This window comes from Bactrocera oleae, chromosome 3 (genome assembly GCF_042242935.1).
Source record: "Bactrocera oleae isolate idBacOlea1 chromosome 3, idBacOlea1, whole genome shotgun sequence".
In the NCBI taxonomy this organism is placed as follows: Eukaryota; Metazoa; Arthropoda; class Insecta; order Diptera; family Tephritidae; genus Bactrocera; species Bactrocera oleae.
In genome coordinates, this window is record NC_091537.1 from 80,619,147 (window position 1) to 80,637,658 (window position 18,512).

General features: G+C 31.2%; 3 protein-coding genes across 16 annotated transcripts in view; all 3 read left to right on the plus strand.

Moving 5' to 3' along the window:
* Lar (tyrosine-protein phosphatase Lar) overlaps positions 1 to 10,990 on the plus strand; it is a 781,775-nt gene extending 770,785 nt beyond the window's left edge. For all 14 annotated transcript variants that reach the window (XM_070107010.1, XM_070107011.1, XM_070107015.1 and 11 more), the window contains 5 exons: positions 1,514 to 1,653; positions 3,203 to 6,538; positions 6,630 to 6,740; positions 6,847 to 7,152; positions 7,806 to 10,990. In XM_070107010.1, the coding sequence (XP_069963111.1) occupies positions 1,514 to 1,653; positions 3,203 to 6,538; positions 6,630 to 6,740; positions 6,847 to 7,152; positions 7,806 to 7,874 (3,962 nt within the window). In that variant the 3' untranslated portion in view covers positions 7,875 to 10,990. The remainder of the gene's footprint in view (positions 1 to 1,513; positions 1,654 to 3,202; positions 6,539 to 6,629; positions 6,741 to 6,846; positions 7,153 to 7,805) is intronic.
* A 3,011-nt stretch (positions 10,991 to 14,001) lies between these two features.
* Positions 14,002 to 16,096, plus strand: LOC106614727 (KAT8 regulatory NSL complex subunit 2). Its single transcript, XM_036370628.2, has 5 exons — positions 14,002 to 14,624; positions 14,683 to 14,875; positions 14,937 to 15,100; positions 15,163 to 15,569; positions 15,740 to 16,096. The coding sequence occupies exons 1-5, from the start codon at positions 14,132 to 14,134 to the stop codon at positions 15,938 to 15,940; spliced, it is 1,458 nt and encodes a 485-aa protein (XP_036226521.2). The 5' UTR covers positions 14,002 to 14,131; the 3' UTR covers positions 15,941 to 16,096.
* Positions 16,097 to 16,475: 379 nt separating this feature from the next.
* On the plus strand, positions 16,476 to 17,949 carry HemK1 (HemK methyltransferase 1). The gene is made up of 3 exons (XM_014230623.3): positions 16,476 to 16,836; positions 16,900 to 17,420; positions 17,483 to 17,949. The coding sequence occupies exons 1-3, from the start codon at positions 16,588 to 16,590 to the stop codon at positions 17,736 to 17,738; spliced, it is 1,026 nt and encodes a 341-aa protein (XP_014086098.2). The 5' UTR covers positions 16,476 to 16,587; the 3' UTR covers positions 17,739 to 17,949.
* Positions 17,950 to 18,512: the final 563 nt, after the last annotated feature.

Sequence of the window (18,512 nt, forward strand, 5' to 3'; positions counted from 1 at the left end):
CTAATTGACTTGCAATGTTTTTGAAAAACAAAAAAATGTTTGAAAAAAAAATATTTTTAAAAAACCAAAAAGCTTTTTGAAAAACAATTTTTAAAACCAAACAAAATATTTTTTTTAAAAATAAAAAAAACTTTATATTTTTTGAAAGCAAATATTTTTGAAAAGCAATTTTTTGGAAATAATAAAATAAAAAAAAATAAAATAAACCGAAACTTATTTTTGAACACCATTTTTTTTTATTGTGCCGCACAGTTTTTGAAGTAAATTTTTTATAGCATCTCAAAACTGTTTTTTCGGCACATAAACCGCTTTAACCCGATATTTGTGAAATTTTTATTTTATTTTTATATTATATTTTTGTTAAATGATTTTTGTAAATCTCCGCAACTTTTTAAAATTGCAAAAGTTTTTAATTTATTTTTATACTCTCGTTTATTTTATATTCATCAATGGTTCTAACTATTTATCTATATGCCATTTGTACATTTTTAATGTAAATAAATTTTTTCTTCAAATCGCTAAATGTCTTTATTGCACAAATATAAAGCACAATTTTTGAAAGCACCAAAGTTGATTTTTTAATATTTTATTTTTTACATTGTATGCAAATATATTTATTTTACGCAAAAAAAAAAAACAAATATTTATCAATAAAATGAATGCACTTTTCATTACTTTTTGGCTAATGCTTTTTTTATGCAAATTTTTTATTATAAACTGCCTATTTTGAGGCAAAGCACCGATTTTTGAAACACATCCGTTTGTTCAAAAGTAATTTTAAATCGAACCAAGAGAGCTAAACTTTTTGTAAAAATAAAAATATATACATATTTACCACTCCTGCCTCCCTTTTCCTCAAAAACTCTTGAAAATGATGATTCATTAGTGCAAACTTTAAAGGTTATGCGCTGAAAAAAATTATAATAATTTGAAAATAACTTTATTTTAAAAATTTTAAATTTTTATATTAATTGTTTTTTTTTTTAATTAATCCAAACCGAAACCTTAAATATTGAAAACTCCGCAAAGCAATTTGGCCCATATCTCCAAATTTCTTTAATGTGATGTCATTAACTACCACAAAAAAAAATTAAAATTAAAAAAAGATTTATATATTTTAAACATTCTAAGTGTTTTAATTCTATAAAAAATTTAAATTTTTCAATATATCTTGAAACCTATTTGCCAATTATGTATGTACTTATTCAACGTATGTATTAGTTGTATGTAATACTTAAATACTTATTTAAGCTAAGTAAGTATTATTCTCCACAAAGTATTTGTAAAGCTCTAAATAATGTAATATTTGACTAGTTATACAAAGCTTACAATAAGCTATCCTGTAAGCTAATATGTATGTATGTATGTATTGTATTTACCAGTTGTTTAGGTATTTAATACGCCCACTACTTAAGCATTAAGTCGCTAGTAATACTCATACGATCTTATTACCTTTGAATTTCTTTAATATAATTTTATAAATTCGAAAATTTTTCCGCCATGCAACGTTTAGTGCCTGGAGATCCTCAAGACGTGAAGGCGACTCCACTAAATTCAACTTCAATTCATGTTACCTGGAAACCACCATTGGAAAAAGATCGTAACGGCATTATACGTGGCTATCATATACACGTGCAAGAAATGCGTGATGAGGTGAGTGAAATATTATGAAAAAACGTTGTCTATAAAACTATTAAAACCCCTATATCTGAAGTTTTTTATTCTCTATATTATTCCCTTAAAATAATTCATTGAAAATAAATGCTTTCTAAAGTATTTAAGCTCAATACTCGAATCTCAAGCTTGATACGAACGGAGTTTCCACAAATGCAAATACCTATATGTTAGATTAGTTTAGTCTGGTAGACTTGTGAGCGACGCATAGACCAGTTTTTGTTATTAGCGATACCAGATAGAGTGGCGCTACGTAGTTCATGACAAGTAGTTCTTCTTAAATACACCTAAATAAAAGGTCTAAGAAAAGGAGATCTATTATATTTGCATTCAATTGAAGATTTTATTTACCGTAGTAGTTCAATTTAGGTCAAATATTTCTTTGATAACTGGTAGCTATTTGAATATAATTTCTTAACGCAACTCTCATAGAAACTCTTGATCCTATTGGCAAAAGACTAGAATTGTCGATTTTCACAAGCTTCTCTTGAGGCAAAGTTTTCTCAGTAAAATCATTCGCCATAGCTAGGAATAGGTAGCAATCACTCGGTGCCAAGGGAGGTGCATAAAAACCTCCCAACCAAGTTGACGGAGCTTTTGGCGAGTCTCTATGGAAGTGCGTGGTCTGGCATTATTCTGATGGAACACTATTCCTCTGCTAATGGTCAAAGCTGATCACTTGTGGGCGATTGCTGCCTTCAGACGATCCAATTGTTAACAGTACAGGTCCGAATTCAGGGTTCGGCCGTAAAGGAGCAGCTTATTAATGATGATTTAATGACAATCCAGCCAGACATATAGTCAAATCTTCCTGGCCGGCTTGACTAAAGTACTAGCCATTGACGATCGGAGCCTGATTAAAGTCCTGCAACAAGTAATTGCTTTCTATAAATGCGCCTTTTAGATCTATGCCTTTATTATACATGATATTAAGTTTGATGCAGATAATGCAGTCAAAAGAAATTTTTGAAGACCTTCTCCACCTCCCCGTCTCGCTTCCGCAAATATCTTTATCCACGTCAAAGACAAAAAAATTTTAAAAAACTGAAACGCTGATTAGTAAAGGTTCAGGGTTCTTTAAGTTGATCGGTAATCTAAGAATACTTTCGAACAAAGTCTTTTTTTTTGTTATTCGACTTTGTGTACTTTTTATCAAAAAGTCAGTTGGACGGAAACAGAAAGTAGAGCGCTCTAGGCTATATTTTTCGTGAAAAATATAATAAGGCTCATCAGAGCTACATAAATCCAGATGGTGCTAAATATAGATTTCGTGCAAGTAATCTCGATTGAGAACGTTTTAAACTAAAGTAAGCTACCAGTAAGAGCTAAGATCAGAAAATGTATTGCTCGGTAAATTTTCCTAAAAGATCGTAACCTATATTTTGTATATACTACATATGTACATATTTAAGTCTCACTTTCTCAAATAATGGCTGATAACTGAGTATGTTTCATGCAAGTTATTCAGTTTTCAATAGTTCTTTCATAATAACAGTTATATCTAACAATACCTTTCACATATCACTAGGGCAAGGGCTTCCTAAACGAACCGCTCAAGTTCGATGTCGTCGATGCATTGGAGTATAATGTGACAGGCTTGCAACCGGATACCAAATACTCCATACAAGTTGCGGCGCTTACGCGGAAAGGTGATGGCGATCGTAGCGCAGCAGTGATCGTAAAAACGCCAGGTGGTGTGCCGGTACGACCTACCGTGAGCCTAAAGATAATGGAACGTGATCCAATTGTTTCCATCGAACTCGAATGGGAACGACCAGCGCAAACGTATGGCGAACTGCGTGGTTATCGTTTACGTTGGGGTGTTAAAGATCAACCATTAAAGGAAGAGATACTACCTGGACCACAAATAACGAAGCGTCGCTTTAATGACTTAGAACGTGGCGTTGAATATGAATTCCGTGTGGCGGGTAGCAATCACATTGGCATCGGTCAAGAGACTGTGAAAATCTTCCAAACACCTGAGGGCACACCTGGGGGACCGCCCGCAAATATAACAGTGCGCTTCCAGACGCCGGATGTAGTATGCATCACATGGGATCCACCAACACGTGAACACCGCAATGGCATTATAACACGTTATGATGTGCAATTTCATAAGAAAATCGATCATGGTTTAGGTTCGGAACGTAATATGACGGTGCGTAAGGCGGTGTTCACAAATCTCGAAGAGAATACCGAATATATCTTCCGTGTGCGCGCTTACACGAAACAAGGTTCGGGACCATTTAGTGATAAAATCTTTATTGAAACCGAACGCGATATGGGACGTGCGCCAATGTCAGTGCAAGCGGTAGCAACATCGGAGCAAACGGCTGAAATTTGGTGGGAAGCGGTGCCATCACGTGGAAAATTGCTTGGCTACAAAATATTCTATACCATGACAGCAGTTGAGGACTTAGATGAATGGCAGACCAAGACAGTGGGACTTACGGAATCAGCAGAATTAGTTAATTTGGAGAAGTTTGCACAGTATGCCGTGGCGATAGCAGCGCGTTTCAAGAACGGTTTAGGACGCCTGAGCGAAAAGGTTACTGTTAAAATAAAGCCCGAGGATGTGCCATTGAACTTGCGCGCACATGATGTTAGCACACATTCCATGACATTAAGTTGGTCACCACCCATACGTCTAAATCCAACAAATTATAACATCTCCTTTGACGCCATGAAAGTTTTTGTGGACTCACAGGGTTTTACGCAAACACAAATTGTACAAAAACGTGAAATTATTTTGAAACATTATGTGAAATCGCATACAATCAACGAGCTGAGTCCATTCACAACGTATAATGTAAATGTAAGCGCCATACCACCAGACTACTCTTACCGCCCGCCAACTAAGATCACCGTTACAACACAAATGGCCGCACCGCAACCTATGGTGAAACCAGATTTCTATGGTGTGGTTAACGGTGAAGAAATATTAGTTATACTGCCGCAGGCCTCCGAAGAGTATGGTCCAATTTCACATTACTATCTTGTTGTGGTGCCTGAGGATAAATCGAACTTGCACAAGAATCCAGATCAGTTCCTAACTGAAGATTTGCTGCCGGGACGTAATAAACCTGAACGTCCGAACTCGCCTTATATTGCCGCCAAATTCCCACAACGTTCCATACCCTTCACTTTCCACCTCGGTTCCGGTGACGATTATCATAACTTCACTAATCGTAAACTTGAGCGCGACAAGCGTTATCGTATTTTCGTGCGCGCCGTTGTCGATACGCCACAAAAACATCTTTACACTTCCAGTCCTTTCTCGGAATTTCTATCATTGGATATGCGTGAAGCGCCACCTGGCGAACGACCACATCGCCCCGATCCAAATTGGCCATCCGAACCAGAAGTGTCTGTCAATCGCAACAAAGATGAGCAGGGTATGTGGTGGGTAGCGCTACCAGTTGTTGCTGCACTTATTTTCACCATATTCGTTACCTGGTGCATTGTGCGTCGTCGTCGTCAGCCATGCAAAACACCGGACCAAGCTGCTGTCACGCGTCCATTGATGGCAGCCGATCTCGGTGCCGGTCCCACACCCAGTGATCCCGTCGATATGCGTCGCTTGAACTTCCAAACACCCGGCATGATTTCACATCCGCCCATACCCATTTCCGAATTCGCCAATCACATTGAGCGCCTCAAAGCGAACGACAATCAAAAATTTTCGCAAGAATATGAGAGCATTGAACCGGGACAACAGTTCACATGGGATAACTCTAATTACGATTACAATAAATCGAAAAATCGTTATGCCAATGTAACCGCTTACGATCATTCGCGTGTACAATTGCCACTGATGGACGGCGTTATCGGCTCGGATTATATAAATGCCAACTATTGTGATGGCTATCGCAAGCATAATGCTTATGTAGCAACTCAAGGACCGCTACAGGAAACTTTCAGTGACTTCTGGCGTATGTGTTGGGAACTGAAAACCACCACTATTGTTATGATGACACGTCTGGAGGAGCGTACCCGTATCAAATGCGATCAATATTGGCCGGTACGTGGCACAGAGACTTACGGTCAAATGTTTGTCACGATCACAGAAACGCAAGAGCTCGCCACCTACAGCATACGCACATTCCAGTTATGTCGTCAAGGTTTTAACGAACGTCGTGAGATCAAACAGTTGCAATTCACCGCCTGGCCGGATCACGGCGTACCCGAGCATCCAGCACCATTCCTACAATTCTTACGTCGCTGTCGTGCGCTCACTCCACCCGATTCGGGTCCAGTTGTTGTCCATTGCTCAGCTGGTGTTGGGCGTACTGGTTGTTATATTGTTATCGATTCGATGTTGGAACGTATGAAACATGAGAAGATTATTGACATATACGGACATGTGACTTGTTTGCGCGCTCAACGTAACTACATGGTACAGACTGAGGATCAATACATATTCATACATGATGCCATATTGGAGGCTATCATTTGCGGTCAAACCGAGGTACCAGCACGAAATTTACATACCCACCTACAAAAATTACTACTAACCGAACCGGGTGAAAATATCACTGGCATGGAAATGGAATTTAAAAAGCTCTCCAATGTTAAGGTGGACTCATCGAAATTCGTCACCGCTAATTTGCCATGTAATAAGAATAAAAACCGTTTGGTACATATACTACCATATGAATCGAGTCGCGTCTACCTTACACCCATACATGGTATCGAAGGTAGTGACTACATCAATGCTAGCTTTATTGATGGCTATCGCTATCGTTCGGCTTATATAGCCGCTCAGGGTCCGGTACAGGATACTGCTGAAGATTTCTGGCGTATGCTGTGGGAGCACAACTCAACAATTGTTGTTATGCTAACTAAACTCAAGGAGATGGGCAGAGTAAGTGCAATATTTTTTGTTTCAATTTTCAGAAATATATTTAAGGTTATGTTGCAAAAATTTATTTTTTTTTTATTTCGTAATTCTATAGGAAAAATGCTATCAGTATTGGCCACATGAACGCTCAGTACGCTATCAATATTATGTGGTGGACCCCATTGCTGAATACAATATGCCACAATATAAATTACGCGAGTTCAAGGTAGGAGAATTATAGGTTATGGTAGAACTTTTAAATATTAGTACATAACAGCTTTGCTAGACTGGTATTCCATATTTTAATGCATCTTTTATTTCCCTCCCCTCAGGTCACCGACGCACGTGACGGCTCTTCACGTACCGTACGCCAATTTCAATTCATCGATTGGCCAGAGCAAGGTGTACCCAAGTCTGGTGAAGGTTTTATTGATTTTATTGGTCAAGTGCATAAGACAAAAGAACAATTCGGTCAAGATGGACCGATTACGGTGCATTGTAGCGCTGGCGTGGGTCGCACTGGTGTCTTTATAACACTCAGTATTGTATTGGAACGTATGCAATATGAAGGCGTATTGGATGTATTCCAAACGGTGCGCATACTACGTGCCCAACGCCCGGCAATGGTGCAAACGGAGGTGATTATGAAGCCTTTTTTTTAATATAGGATTATAAAATAACATAACGTAGCATAACACAACAAAGCATAACATAACGTAACTTAATATTTAAACATTTAAAATTTTTTAAAAAATTATAAAAAAAAAAAAAATAACAACGTAACATAACACAATGTAGCATAACTTTACATATCTTAACTTAATATCCAAATATTAAAAAAAAAAATTAGATAATCATAGTAAACGTGTAAAATTGTTGTTGTAACGGAACATAACATAACTGAGCATAACTTAACATAACGTAACTTAATATTTAAATATTCACAAAATTTGTAGAAAATCACAGTAAACATAAAATAACATAACGTAACATAACACAACATAAATTAATATAACGTAACTTAATATTTACAAAATATTTTTAGAATATCATAGTAAAAACAAACAACATAACGTTATAATTAAATGTTTACAAAATTTGTAGAAAATCATAGTAGAAATAACATAACGTCGCATAACTTAATATAACAGAACTTAAATATTATAATTAAAATAACATAGTATTTAAATATTTTATTTTTTTTTTAATCAAAGTAGATCTACATTTGGTGCAGTTGTAGATACGAGAAGTTCGCACAATATTTTATTAACTACAATTTTTTTGATTCCAGGATCAATATCACTTCTGCTATCGCGCCGCTTTAGAGTATCTCGGCTCATTTGACAACTACACTAATTAAGTTCAGAGTTCTTTTTTCAATTCTTAACAACATACTTGTTAGCTGCAATACACTATAAATTTGAATTAAAAAACTCAATGTTGGATTTTCCGAAAGTTACACACAAAGCGAGCTTTTATTTTGTCTATGCGTCTAAACTGCTGCGTATAGTAAGCACGCCGCAAAATGAATGCTGTCCTTGCAATATCATCAGGAACTGGCTATATGGATTCTTCGCAACTGGTTCAGTCATGAATAAACGAAATTAAAACACGCCACAAAATAAAAAAAGAACAAAACGTATCGCTATTGTATTCACTAAATGCTAAGTTAAATTGCTTAGGTTCTAAGCACAAAGAATGTTATAGAAAAGAACAAATAATTTAGAAAAAACATACATATTCATACATATGTACTTATGCGCGTATGTGTCTAATTTAAGGCAATTTAGTTGATAATTATATTAAGTTAAGTAAAGTATAATGTTAGATTGTTTACAATTACACCATCAGCTAATTTAGAAAGCATAGTCACCTAACTGCCCCATACAAACCATATTTGTCTTTTAAGTTATTTGTGAACTAAAAAGACTGTTATGCATTAAATTGATTGACTAATCAGTAATATTTACTAAATGATAAATTCAATGCATTAGCTGTACTAATGATTACCTTAACATAGAAATTGAGTATAAATTGTAACTATACAAAATATTTATCGACTAATCGATTAATTCACTAACAATTATTTAATTTTTGAACTAATGAAAATTGTGCGTGCAAAGAAAATATTATTTGCACAAAAAATATAAATAATACAGTGCTTAATTTAAACGAAAAAAAACAATCAAAATTAAGTATGTAGAATGATAATTGTAAATGTTAGTTTGTCAACTAAAAATTATTGTTAATGTCTTTAGAGGTGCGCATAACTTTTAATATTTGTAAATGTTTTTATTTTAATAATATGCCTAGCGATACAATATTTTAGACGAGATTGCACTGAAGCTAATTCAATTGAATTTTCTTTTAAATATTTTCATTTATTTTTGTTTTCTGCGTTAGCTATACAAATAATTAATTAGAGGTACAATATTTTAGACGAGGCGGCTTTTTAAAGATACAGTTTAATTATATGTTTTTTAATTTTTTTGTGTTTAATACTATAATTTATTTTGTACTTATAATGCGCTATAAAAAATTTTTTGTTTAAGCTATTAGTTGAAATATAATTGAAAGCAATATTTTTTATAAAGGCATCTTAGCACGTATATTAATAATATTTCATCGACATTGGCAACTAATAACCTCTTTGAATCTCATTGCAAAAGTCAATAATTTAATTTATAAACAAGTGAATGACTAATTTTTTTTAAATTAATAATAAGACATTATTTTAAGATTATGTTAAAAGTAAAGTTGAAAAATATTAAGTCAGTTTTTTTTGACTAAATTTTTATATAGTTTATATAACCCTCTATATAATTTGCAAGTAATTTATACTATTTTATTTTTTTTTTTTTGATATTGTTTTTTACAATTTAGTTAGTGTTCGATCATGTTTTTATTGCAGAAAAAAAATATATAAAGAGAAATCAACACCGCTCCTTATCTATTTCAAAGCTTCAGTAAATTATTTTATTATTTATAATTAAATCTACATAGTATACTAATAATGTTTAATTATTAATATAATATTAATGTAAATAATATCTGTATATGTAAATTTCAAATTAGTTCTGTTTATAGAACAATATCACAACAAGAAAACCTTACAAGAAATTTATTTTATTATTAAAAATATTATTTTAGTTACAGATTTTTAAATTTTCAAGTATCACAACAAGAAAACTTTTAAAAAATGCATTTTATAAACATAAATATTGATTAAGTTACATACTTTTTAAGTTTTTAAATTTAAAAATGTATAAGTTTAAATTGTAAAACTTTTTTTATGATATTTCCACGCTTTTCATATAACCAAAATTTCAAAGTTATTATATAAAGCAACAACGACCCGGCAGCTCTTCCGCAACAATCACTTTGTAAGGACTTAAAATGAAACCAATAAGATTTTGTAAAAAAATAGTAAACATAAAATAAATAGCAAAATGCAATAGTAAGAATGCTTATATGAAATTGTAATAAGGCAAAGTATTACAGTGAAATAATGTAATACATTTTATTTTGCAATGTATTAGTTTTTAAGTTGTAAGTATTGCAGTAAAATCATGTAATATTTTTTAGTTTATAATAAATAGTTTTTAATAGAAAAATTTTTCCGCCTATAATGTTTAGTTTTTAAGCTCTAATTTTTTATTTCTGTCAAGTGTTTGATATTTATTTTTTACCAGCAGCTAATTCAATGAAACAATTTATTTTTTTTTTACTTTAATAAGGTTTGAAACTTCCATAGCAATAAAAAAAGTGCAAACATTTTATCATTGTTGTAATATAATTAAAAAATTTATAATACAACTATATATGTGCAAAGCTATTCATTTGATTTTTTAATAAATAATTTTAAAAATGTTTGGTTTAGTCGCAGCTGTGGAAATTCAAAAAATGGCCAGTAAAGTAGTAGCTGCTTTTTATATATATATATTTTCAAAATATTTATCTTTTTTTACAATTAGTAAAATTAGTTACAATTTTTTTTTTTCAATTACAACTATTTTTACTTTTTTCTGTAATGTAATTTTTTCATGCCGTCCTCAATTGCCCATATAAAGTTTAAAGTTTTTCCATAAAATTCAATTGCTTTAAAAACTAATTCTAAAATACATTTTTTTAAACTCCTAAAATATACGTAGGTTAATAAAATAGTAAATTTTTTTAAAATAAATATTTTGTACTGATTGCCTTAAAGTTATTTTTTATTATACAATTTTTTTAATAAATTAGTTTTTTACTGATTGCCCTAAATCAAAATTATTTATCTTGCCCCAATTGTTACTCTGGTTTTTAGCACATTCTGCCTTTATTAACTTAAGTTCCCTTTTATAAACATTAGTTATTCCACTTTTTAACTTTAATTTTAATTTTTAAGTTAATTAATGTGTAATTCTTTATATAATAAAATGTGTATTTTAAATTTTGTAAATTTTTTAATAAAGTGAAGCAATTTAATTTAAAAAATTTGTTTTTTTGTTTACATTTTTTTATGTTATTTAGGCAAATTATGATTTTTGTGACCTTGATAAATTTTAAAAATAGTTAAGTTTATATATTTCAATACGAAATCAGAGTTCATAAAATATAAGCGTGCCGCTTGATGTTCCATATAAGAGATTTTCAAATTAATGGAAAAAAAAATTAATGTCAAAAATTTCGATATGAAAATATTTTTTTCTGTAATTTTTATTTAATCTAAGAAAAAAATATCAGCTCGTAATTGGGTCATTGATGTTTCATATTAAATTTAAATGAAAAAAAAATTCGATATTAAATTCGATAAAAAATTCGATATTAATTTTTTTTTCGGTAATTTTGTTTAAATATCTCTTGATAAAAATGTCATTTTGAAAAAAATAGTGCAAATTTTTAAACATATATATATATTTATATTTCTCACAAACATTTTTATTTTTATTTATACGTTTTGATTTATTTCCTCTTAGTAAAAAAATAAATTTGAAAAAATTTTTGAAAAATAATTGAATATTTTTATTTCTCACAAATATTTGTTTTAGTATATTAAATTTAATATTTCTAAGTAAAAATATAATTTTTTAATAAATTATAGCAAATGAATTAAATAGAAATAAATATTCTTACAATTATTATTTTTAATTCCTTATAAAAATAAATTTATTTTAAAAAAATCTTACAGCGTTGTTAATTGATATATGTGAAGAATGATTGAGAACGAACTTTAGATTATGTATATTTTAGAAAATTAGTATGAAAGTGCGCATTAAAATCAATGTAGAAAAAAATATATAAATAGTAATCATATATAAAAAAATATTTTTTAATTATAAGTATGACTATGTATAAAAAATATATGTATCTACAATATATATATAAACAGTAAAATAAAATATTCAACAAAGCACGAACTCTACTCCAAAACCTATATAACGACTAGCAAAATCCAAGCAGGAATTGTGAAATGTGTAGTTGAAAAATTAAAACTGCTGAGGCAAACAAAAAAGTTGAGACTTTAGAATTACAAAAAAATAATTAGTGTAAACAGCACGTAACGTGTAAATACGTTGTAAGCACGCCATTAATCACAGAATATGGTAAAAAATTCATGAAATATATATTGAAGTTATAAAAATTATAAAATATAAATATAATTTATTTGAGGTAGGTATAAATTATTATAGAAAAGTATATGATGTCATAGTTTTCTTGCAATAGTTCAAGAGAGAAATGTAGGTTCACAAACATAAACGAAACAAAAATAAAAACACACGCGTAAATTTATATACATAAATTAAATATACTACATATTAAATAATATAGTGACAAGCATATATCAACAGCAAAAGTTTAAGTCTGAGCGTTGAAATTATAAAAAATACTGTGTAAGTATATATAAGCTAATATAGCAGACATACAAATAATTATATAGAAAAATGTTGTGTAAGTAGGATTCGCAAATTAATAAATTAAAAAATGCATAATGTAGAATACTTAATTTAAGGAAATTAGAGTGTATGAGTATATAAATATTATAAAACACAATTTTAAGTCAAACATAAAAAAAGCTATATATAAGCAAATAAAAATAATCCATAGGACGGAATAAGTGCAATAACGCTTTAGTATTTAATAAATATATATATATATATATATAAATATATAGTGTAAAAGTGCATACATGAAAAAAGTATATTAATATATAGCGTAAATATGTTAAAAAAGCCATTTTAAGATCTAAGCTACTGTATAAAAAATAGCACAAAAATAGAAGAAGAAAATTATATGAGAATTTGTAAGATTTAAAAGCATTTTATCGTATATAAAATATTCACTTAGAGAGCATACATATTTGAAGAGTTGTAAAGTAACGAAAACATATATAAAAAATAAAAAATAAAAGTTATTAGAAAAACATTGGTGTAGATATATATTGGCTTCAACTTTTTATTTTTGCTTGGTAGAAAGTTTTTAATTAAAATTAACTGACTTTAGTTACCAATAAAATAATTAAAAAAATTAAAAACTTAGATTTTTCAATGTGCTTACCATAAATAATTTTTCACAAATTTTCGATATAATATATGCGTTCAATTAAAAACTATATATTATAAAAACAACTTTAGTTATCAATGAAATAATGAAAAAAAGTTGAAATTTAGATTTTCTCTACTGTAAATGATTTTTCGCAATTTTCCAATATAAAAATTTGTTTTAAAAAAAATATTTGCGGCTTTGCAAAATCTAAATTATAGTACGAAATTAAAAAATAAAACGGAATTCAGTTAAAAAATTTGCTTAACCCGTTATATACATATTCTTATATGCATTTAAATATTGTATTTATAACAAAAACCATCTGATTTCCAAAAAAAAAGTTAAAGTCTCTACAGTCTATACTACCCTCACCTTTTTATAATCTGTATGTAGCTATTAATTTAGATTTGTAATAACAGTGAAAAAAAGAAAAAATAAAAAAATAAAGAAAATGTTGCATAACGTTAAGTATTATTATGATTATATAGATTTATGATAATGAATGCTAAAAAGTAATGAAATGTGTTGAGGTCGATTTTTGAGGGTGCAGTATAAATGGATGAAGTAAATAAAAATATAAAGATAAATATGAAATCAATCGTGTTTTATTTTAGATTACAAGGTAAGGTATTACATATTTGGCTGTCGGTTCTACATAACCTACAATTGTTACAATTGATTTGCTGTTAAATATTGTTACACAAGTAGTATTTACATATTACTTACAGCTACTACAGAAAACTTTATATATAATACCTACAATTTATTTATAATTTCCTTTAAATTAGTAGATTTCACTCAGTTTTAGAAGCTTCTTACTACCTTTACCAAATATTCATTTATTTTTTCAATTACTCAATTTTAACAAAAGCTTTGTGTAATCGCGGTATAAGGACGCGTTTGTGATGGTAGTTATCGATAAACTTTGTTAATGTTATCGAAAAATCACAATATTTTGATGCTATTAATTTTCGCAAAAACAATTTTGTTGTGTCGTATTTTGGTTAAAAACGTATTTTAAAGCAAATATTGTTTAATAAGTGCCAAATAACAATTTAATTAAAAATCCAAATAAAATAAACGTATTAAAAAATGACTACTAGTTGCTCGCATTTGCGCCAACGTCAATTTCTACGTTTTGGCGGTAGCTTGCAAGAACTGCGTGAGCAATTGCATCAAGAAATTGAAAACAAAGCTAAAGCTTGCTCGAATTCAACATATCAATGCTCCCTACCCCGTGCCGATGGCAGTGAATATTGTATACAACACATATTACGCGATCCCCGTGGAAATTATCGCCAATGTACTTTTATTTATTCCAATGGGCGCAAGTGTCTAAATGCACTACAGAAACATGATATTAAAAAGGATCCTGAAATGACAACACTTTGCTTTGAACATAATCGTCAAGCGCAGCTACGCAAAACGCATACCACTGTGGGCAAACTAAAACGCACCGATACAAATGAGGCATTATTACACAGCTTGAGTAAACACATCAATTTGGATGACAAACAATTTGAACGCACCAATAGCGAGCAGGATGAGGAAATTGATGTGGTTACACCGCATGTCACGCCATTTGGTAAGTAAAAATACAAATTTTACAAGTAGAGTATCAGAATTATAAGTATGTTTTACAGTTGCACACGATCAGATAAACACCCTAAGTACTATAATGTCGAAATTGCAAAAAAGGCGACGCATTTTGGAATATGCCTCAGATAGTTCAAGTGACCACGATGAGCCGCCCAATATCAAGAACACAGCTCGCAATTTTGAATTGAATGAATCAGACGACGATAGTGACAACTCACTCGCAGAAGATTTACTGAAGTATATGTATAAGTAGCATACTGTAATGTTTTCATCTAAACTATTTTTCTCTCATTAAAAGACATGCTGGTATTTATACACGTGAAGAGGCCGTACGCATATCAGAAGCTAAACTGACAAAGTTACAAGGTCTATACATTGACCAAATCAATCATCTGCATTATGTACTTAAAGAACGTCGCCGTCACTATTTAACCGCTTTACGCAAAGAACGTGAAATGCTTTGTAAGTCTAATCTTTGCATATAAGTATGTAATGTTTATTATAGAGCTCTTTTTACACTATAGGTAGTATTCACGATCAGCTAAAGGAGTCGCCGAAGGAACGTGTACTCTATAAACAACTCAAAGCGCTCAGTTCATATCATCGCCGAAACGGTGTCGAAGCTGTGCTATATAAGAAATTCAAAGAAAAACGTGCCAAGGCCTCAGATGCACCAGCTGGACACAAAGGTCCCACTTTTAATAAATGTATTTTCACCGAAGGTGGAGTAAAATGTGGCGAACGTGCAATGCCTTGTTGTAAATATTGCCGTAAACATATTTTGGAGGATAAAAGACAGATACTTTTCCGTGCGTGTGAAGTGGAGCGGAGTGGCGTAGTATGCCAGGAAACAATACCATGCATTTTTGATAATGCATCGACGTGTGTCTTGCATCTAACCGTACCGACACGTCGTCAATATGTGCAAAAGGTAAGCCTTTTGTGTATGCCTACTGTATAAATTTCTTGTCACTACAACAACAACAACTTATGCTAGAATAAAATTGTTGCAAATATTTTTTAGTGTTGTGCATTTAAAATTGAATAACCGCTGCATTGCTGTACTTCAATAAGTTTGTTAAATATTCCGTTAATTTACAGAAATACGAATCAGAAACAGAGGAGGATGCTGAAGATAAGCCAGAAATTTTGAAGGATACAACGCTGTCTGTAGATGTTGCAAAATCAAACATATTTGTGGGCTTGCAAACAGAAAATTCTTCTGCCACTTCACCAGGAAGAAATATAACAATCTCACATGATATAAATGTCACAGCTTCAACATCAGAGGGGGTAAAATAAAAAAAAAAATAGCATTTGGCGACAAGCAATAAAATTTTTGTTTTAAAAAAGATTTTAAACATTTGTCACGAATTTTATTTTTATATTGATTTTCTATGTAGAAGATTAAAGATTCCTGTATTTTAAATAAGAATATTAAATATTCAACTAATGTAAGTCATGTTTGTTTTATTTATATGACTGAAATAATAATCTGCGTCGTTTCCTTCGGTGTGTTGCAAATTTAATATGCTTTGTTCATGGTATAAATACTGCTAATATACCAAATATGAAGTCATCAATTATTTGTTTATTCAAATTGGAGCTACGAATTGAATCATCTTTTCCACAATTATTCAGCATTGTCACAATCTATATTAGCACGAAGAAATTAGCAGAAAAAATTATAAAAAAAAATAATTTGACTTTGAAAATCAACAACATTTAACTCATATACAAAATTTTAATTTATATATAATTAGAAAGACACTTTATTCCAAAACTTAAGTACTTAGATGCAACACTGTAACACCGAATACCGAATATAACGAATACTAGAACGAGTATAGCAGGCTAATGTCAAATTTTGATTCAGATTAATAAAGCACACTTCCAAATTATTTAATTGGCATTTCATAACAGAAAGTAAGCAGCACAATTTTTGCAATATGTTAAAACTGGTGGCGCAGCAACTGCGTCAACAAACGCGGCAAGTCTCCCGTGTAAGTACCATCAATTACACCAAGGCCACCAGTGGAACTGATTTGTCGAGACAACAACAACAAACCACACAATCGCCAACGATCAAAGTAAATAAAGCGCTTGAAGGTTGGCCCGAAAAACTACGTAAGGCTGGCGTTGGAGATATTGATTTTAATTTAAAATGTTTGGTAGCGCATGTGCTTGGAAGGAAATTCGTAAGTTTTTAGGATTTACAAATGAAAGTGTTTTAATAATAAGCTATGAATTTCATTTTATAGAATACGGTAAAGGGTTTAAATGATTTAGTTTTCACCGAAAATCAATTGCAAGAATTTGAACGTTTTTGTGAAGCACGTTGTGCTCGTATGCCACTACAGTATATAATAGGCGAGTGGGACTTTATGGATTTGACATTGAAAACCTCGCCTTCCGTGTTCATTCCACGACCGGAAACGGAGGAGTTCGTTTCCAAAGTGATTGAAGTGTATCGCGATATTAAAGGTCCCATTAACATGTTGGAGGTTGGTTGCGGTTCCGGTGCTATGTCATTAGCTATACTACATGCTTTGCCCAATGTACGCAGTACTGCAATTGAACGCGGTAAAGCAGCAACAGAGTTGTCTAGAGAAAATGCCAAGTTGCTTGGTTTAGACGACCGATTCACTGTATATCATCACACTATGGAAGTAGATAATTATCTACCAGCCGAGTTGGGCAACGAAGTTTACGATTTAATAATTGGTAATCCGCCATATGTAAAATCAGAAGAGTTCCCCTTATTGCAGCCGGAAGTCATTTGGTAAATTTACTATTAAAATTAAATAACTAAAAAATTTTGACAATTGTTTTTTTAATTTCCAGTTATGAAAATTTGAATGCTCTCGATGGTGGTCCAGATGGTTTACGTGTAGCACGCTTGGTTTTCAATTTAGCCTGTGAACATTTGCGTCCCGGCGGCAAGATGTGGCTCGAATTGGGAGAAGATCACCCACCTTTGGTACAAACCATTATGGAGACGCAGTATGAGGGACGTTTACGTTACATTGCTGGCTATAAAGATCAATATAAACGCAACCGCTTTGTCGAAATCGAGAAAGAGAAAACCAAAACTGTTTAATAGACATTATATAGATTCATGTGTATTAACACATAAGCTTTAGAAGCTAATAATTTAGACATTGAAATATGTTAAAAACAATTTCAGCAAATTATCGCTTTAGATGGCTGTAACCAGTGATAGAATTAATTAGCAGGCATATAATGCACTTAGCATTTTATTGAATGCATTACAAATTAATTACGTAAATACATACATATTTATTAAATTATTCGCTAATTTTTTGTAACAATATACATATCTATGTGTATGCACTTGCTGCAAAGTGATATGAGAAGGGATTTTCATGATACAGATGGCTTGCATTTTCTATTTGTGTTCGGGAACACTCTGTCCTCTTTCTGTATACAGGTCCGTCAGTTTTTAAGATATCGCTCTGAAATTTTGCACACGTCCTTTTCTCCATAAGAAGCTGCACATTTGTCAATACCGTCGATATTGGATCACTATTGCATATAAACTAAACTATCAAAATCAAGTTATATTTAAAACTTTTTTACTTGACAAGATATCTTTAATTTCGCATGGATTACATGCAATGCTGCTATATCTGAATACATTTTTCAGATCGAAACACTATAATCAAAATTAAAATTTGGTTAAAAAAGAAGTACTCACAAAATTATTTTCAAATGTGGGAAAAACCATTAATTAGTAATTTATTTAACACCATTTAAAATTTAATTATTTGCAACACCACTTCCACTTAATTTGAAAGCATTTCCTGCGCTTGAAGGAAATTCGGCAGTGCTACCAAACTTCCCAGTTGCTTTT

Excerpts from the sequence above, each read along its gene's own strand:
- LOC106614727 (XM_036370628.2), top strand. The coding sequence starts at position 14,132 with ATGACTACTAGTTGCTCGCATTTGCGCCAACGTCAATTTCTACGTTTT. Across the intron at positions 14,876-14,936 it reads CTCGCAGAAGATTTACTGAA|ACATGCTGGTATTTATACAC; the intron begins GTATATGTATAA and ends TCTCATTAAAAG. Across the intron at positions 15,101-15,162 it reads CAAAGAACGTGAAATGCTTT|GTAGTATTCACGATCAGCTA; the intron begins GTAAGTCTAATC and ends TTTACACTATAG.
- HemK1 (XM_014230623.3), top strand. The coding sequence starts at position 16,588 with ATGTTAAAACTGGTGGCGCAGCAACTGCGTCAACAAACGCGGCAAGTC. Across the intron at positions 16,837-16,899 it reads ATGTGCTTGGAAGGAAATTC|AATACGGTAAAGGGTTTAAA; the intron begins GTAAGTTTTTAG and ends TTCATTTTATAG. Across the intron at positions 17,421-17,482 it reads TTGCAGCCGGAAGTCATTTG|TTATGAAAATTTGAATGCTC; the intron begins GTAAATTTACTA and ends TTTAATTTCCAG.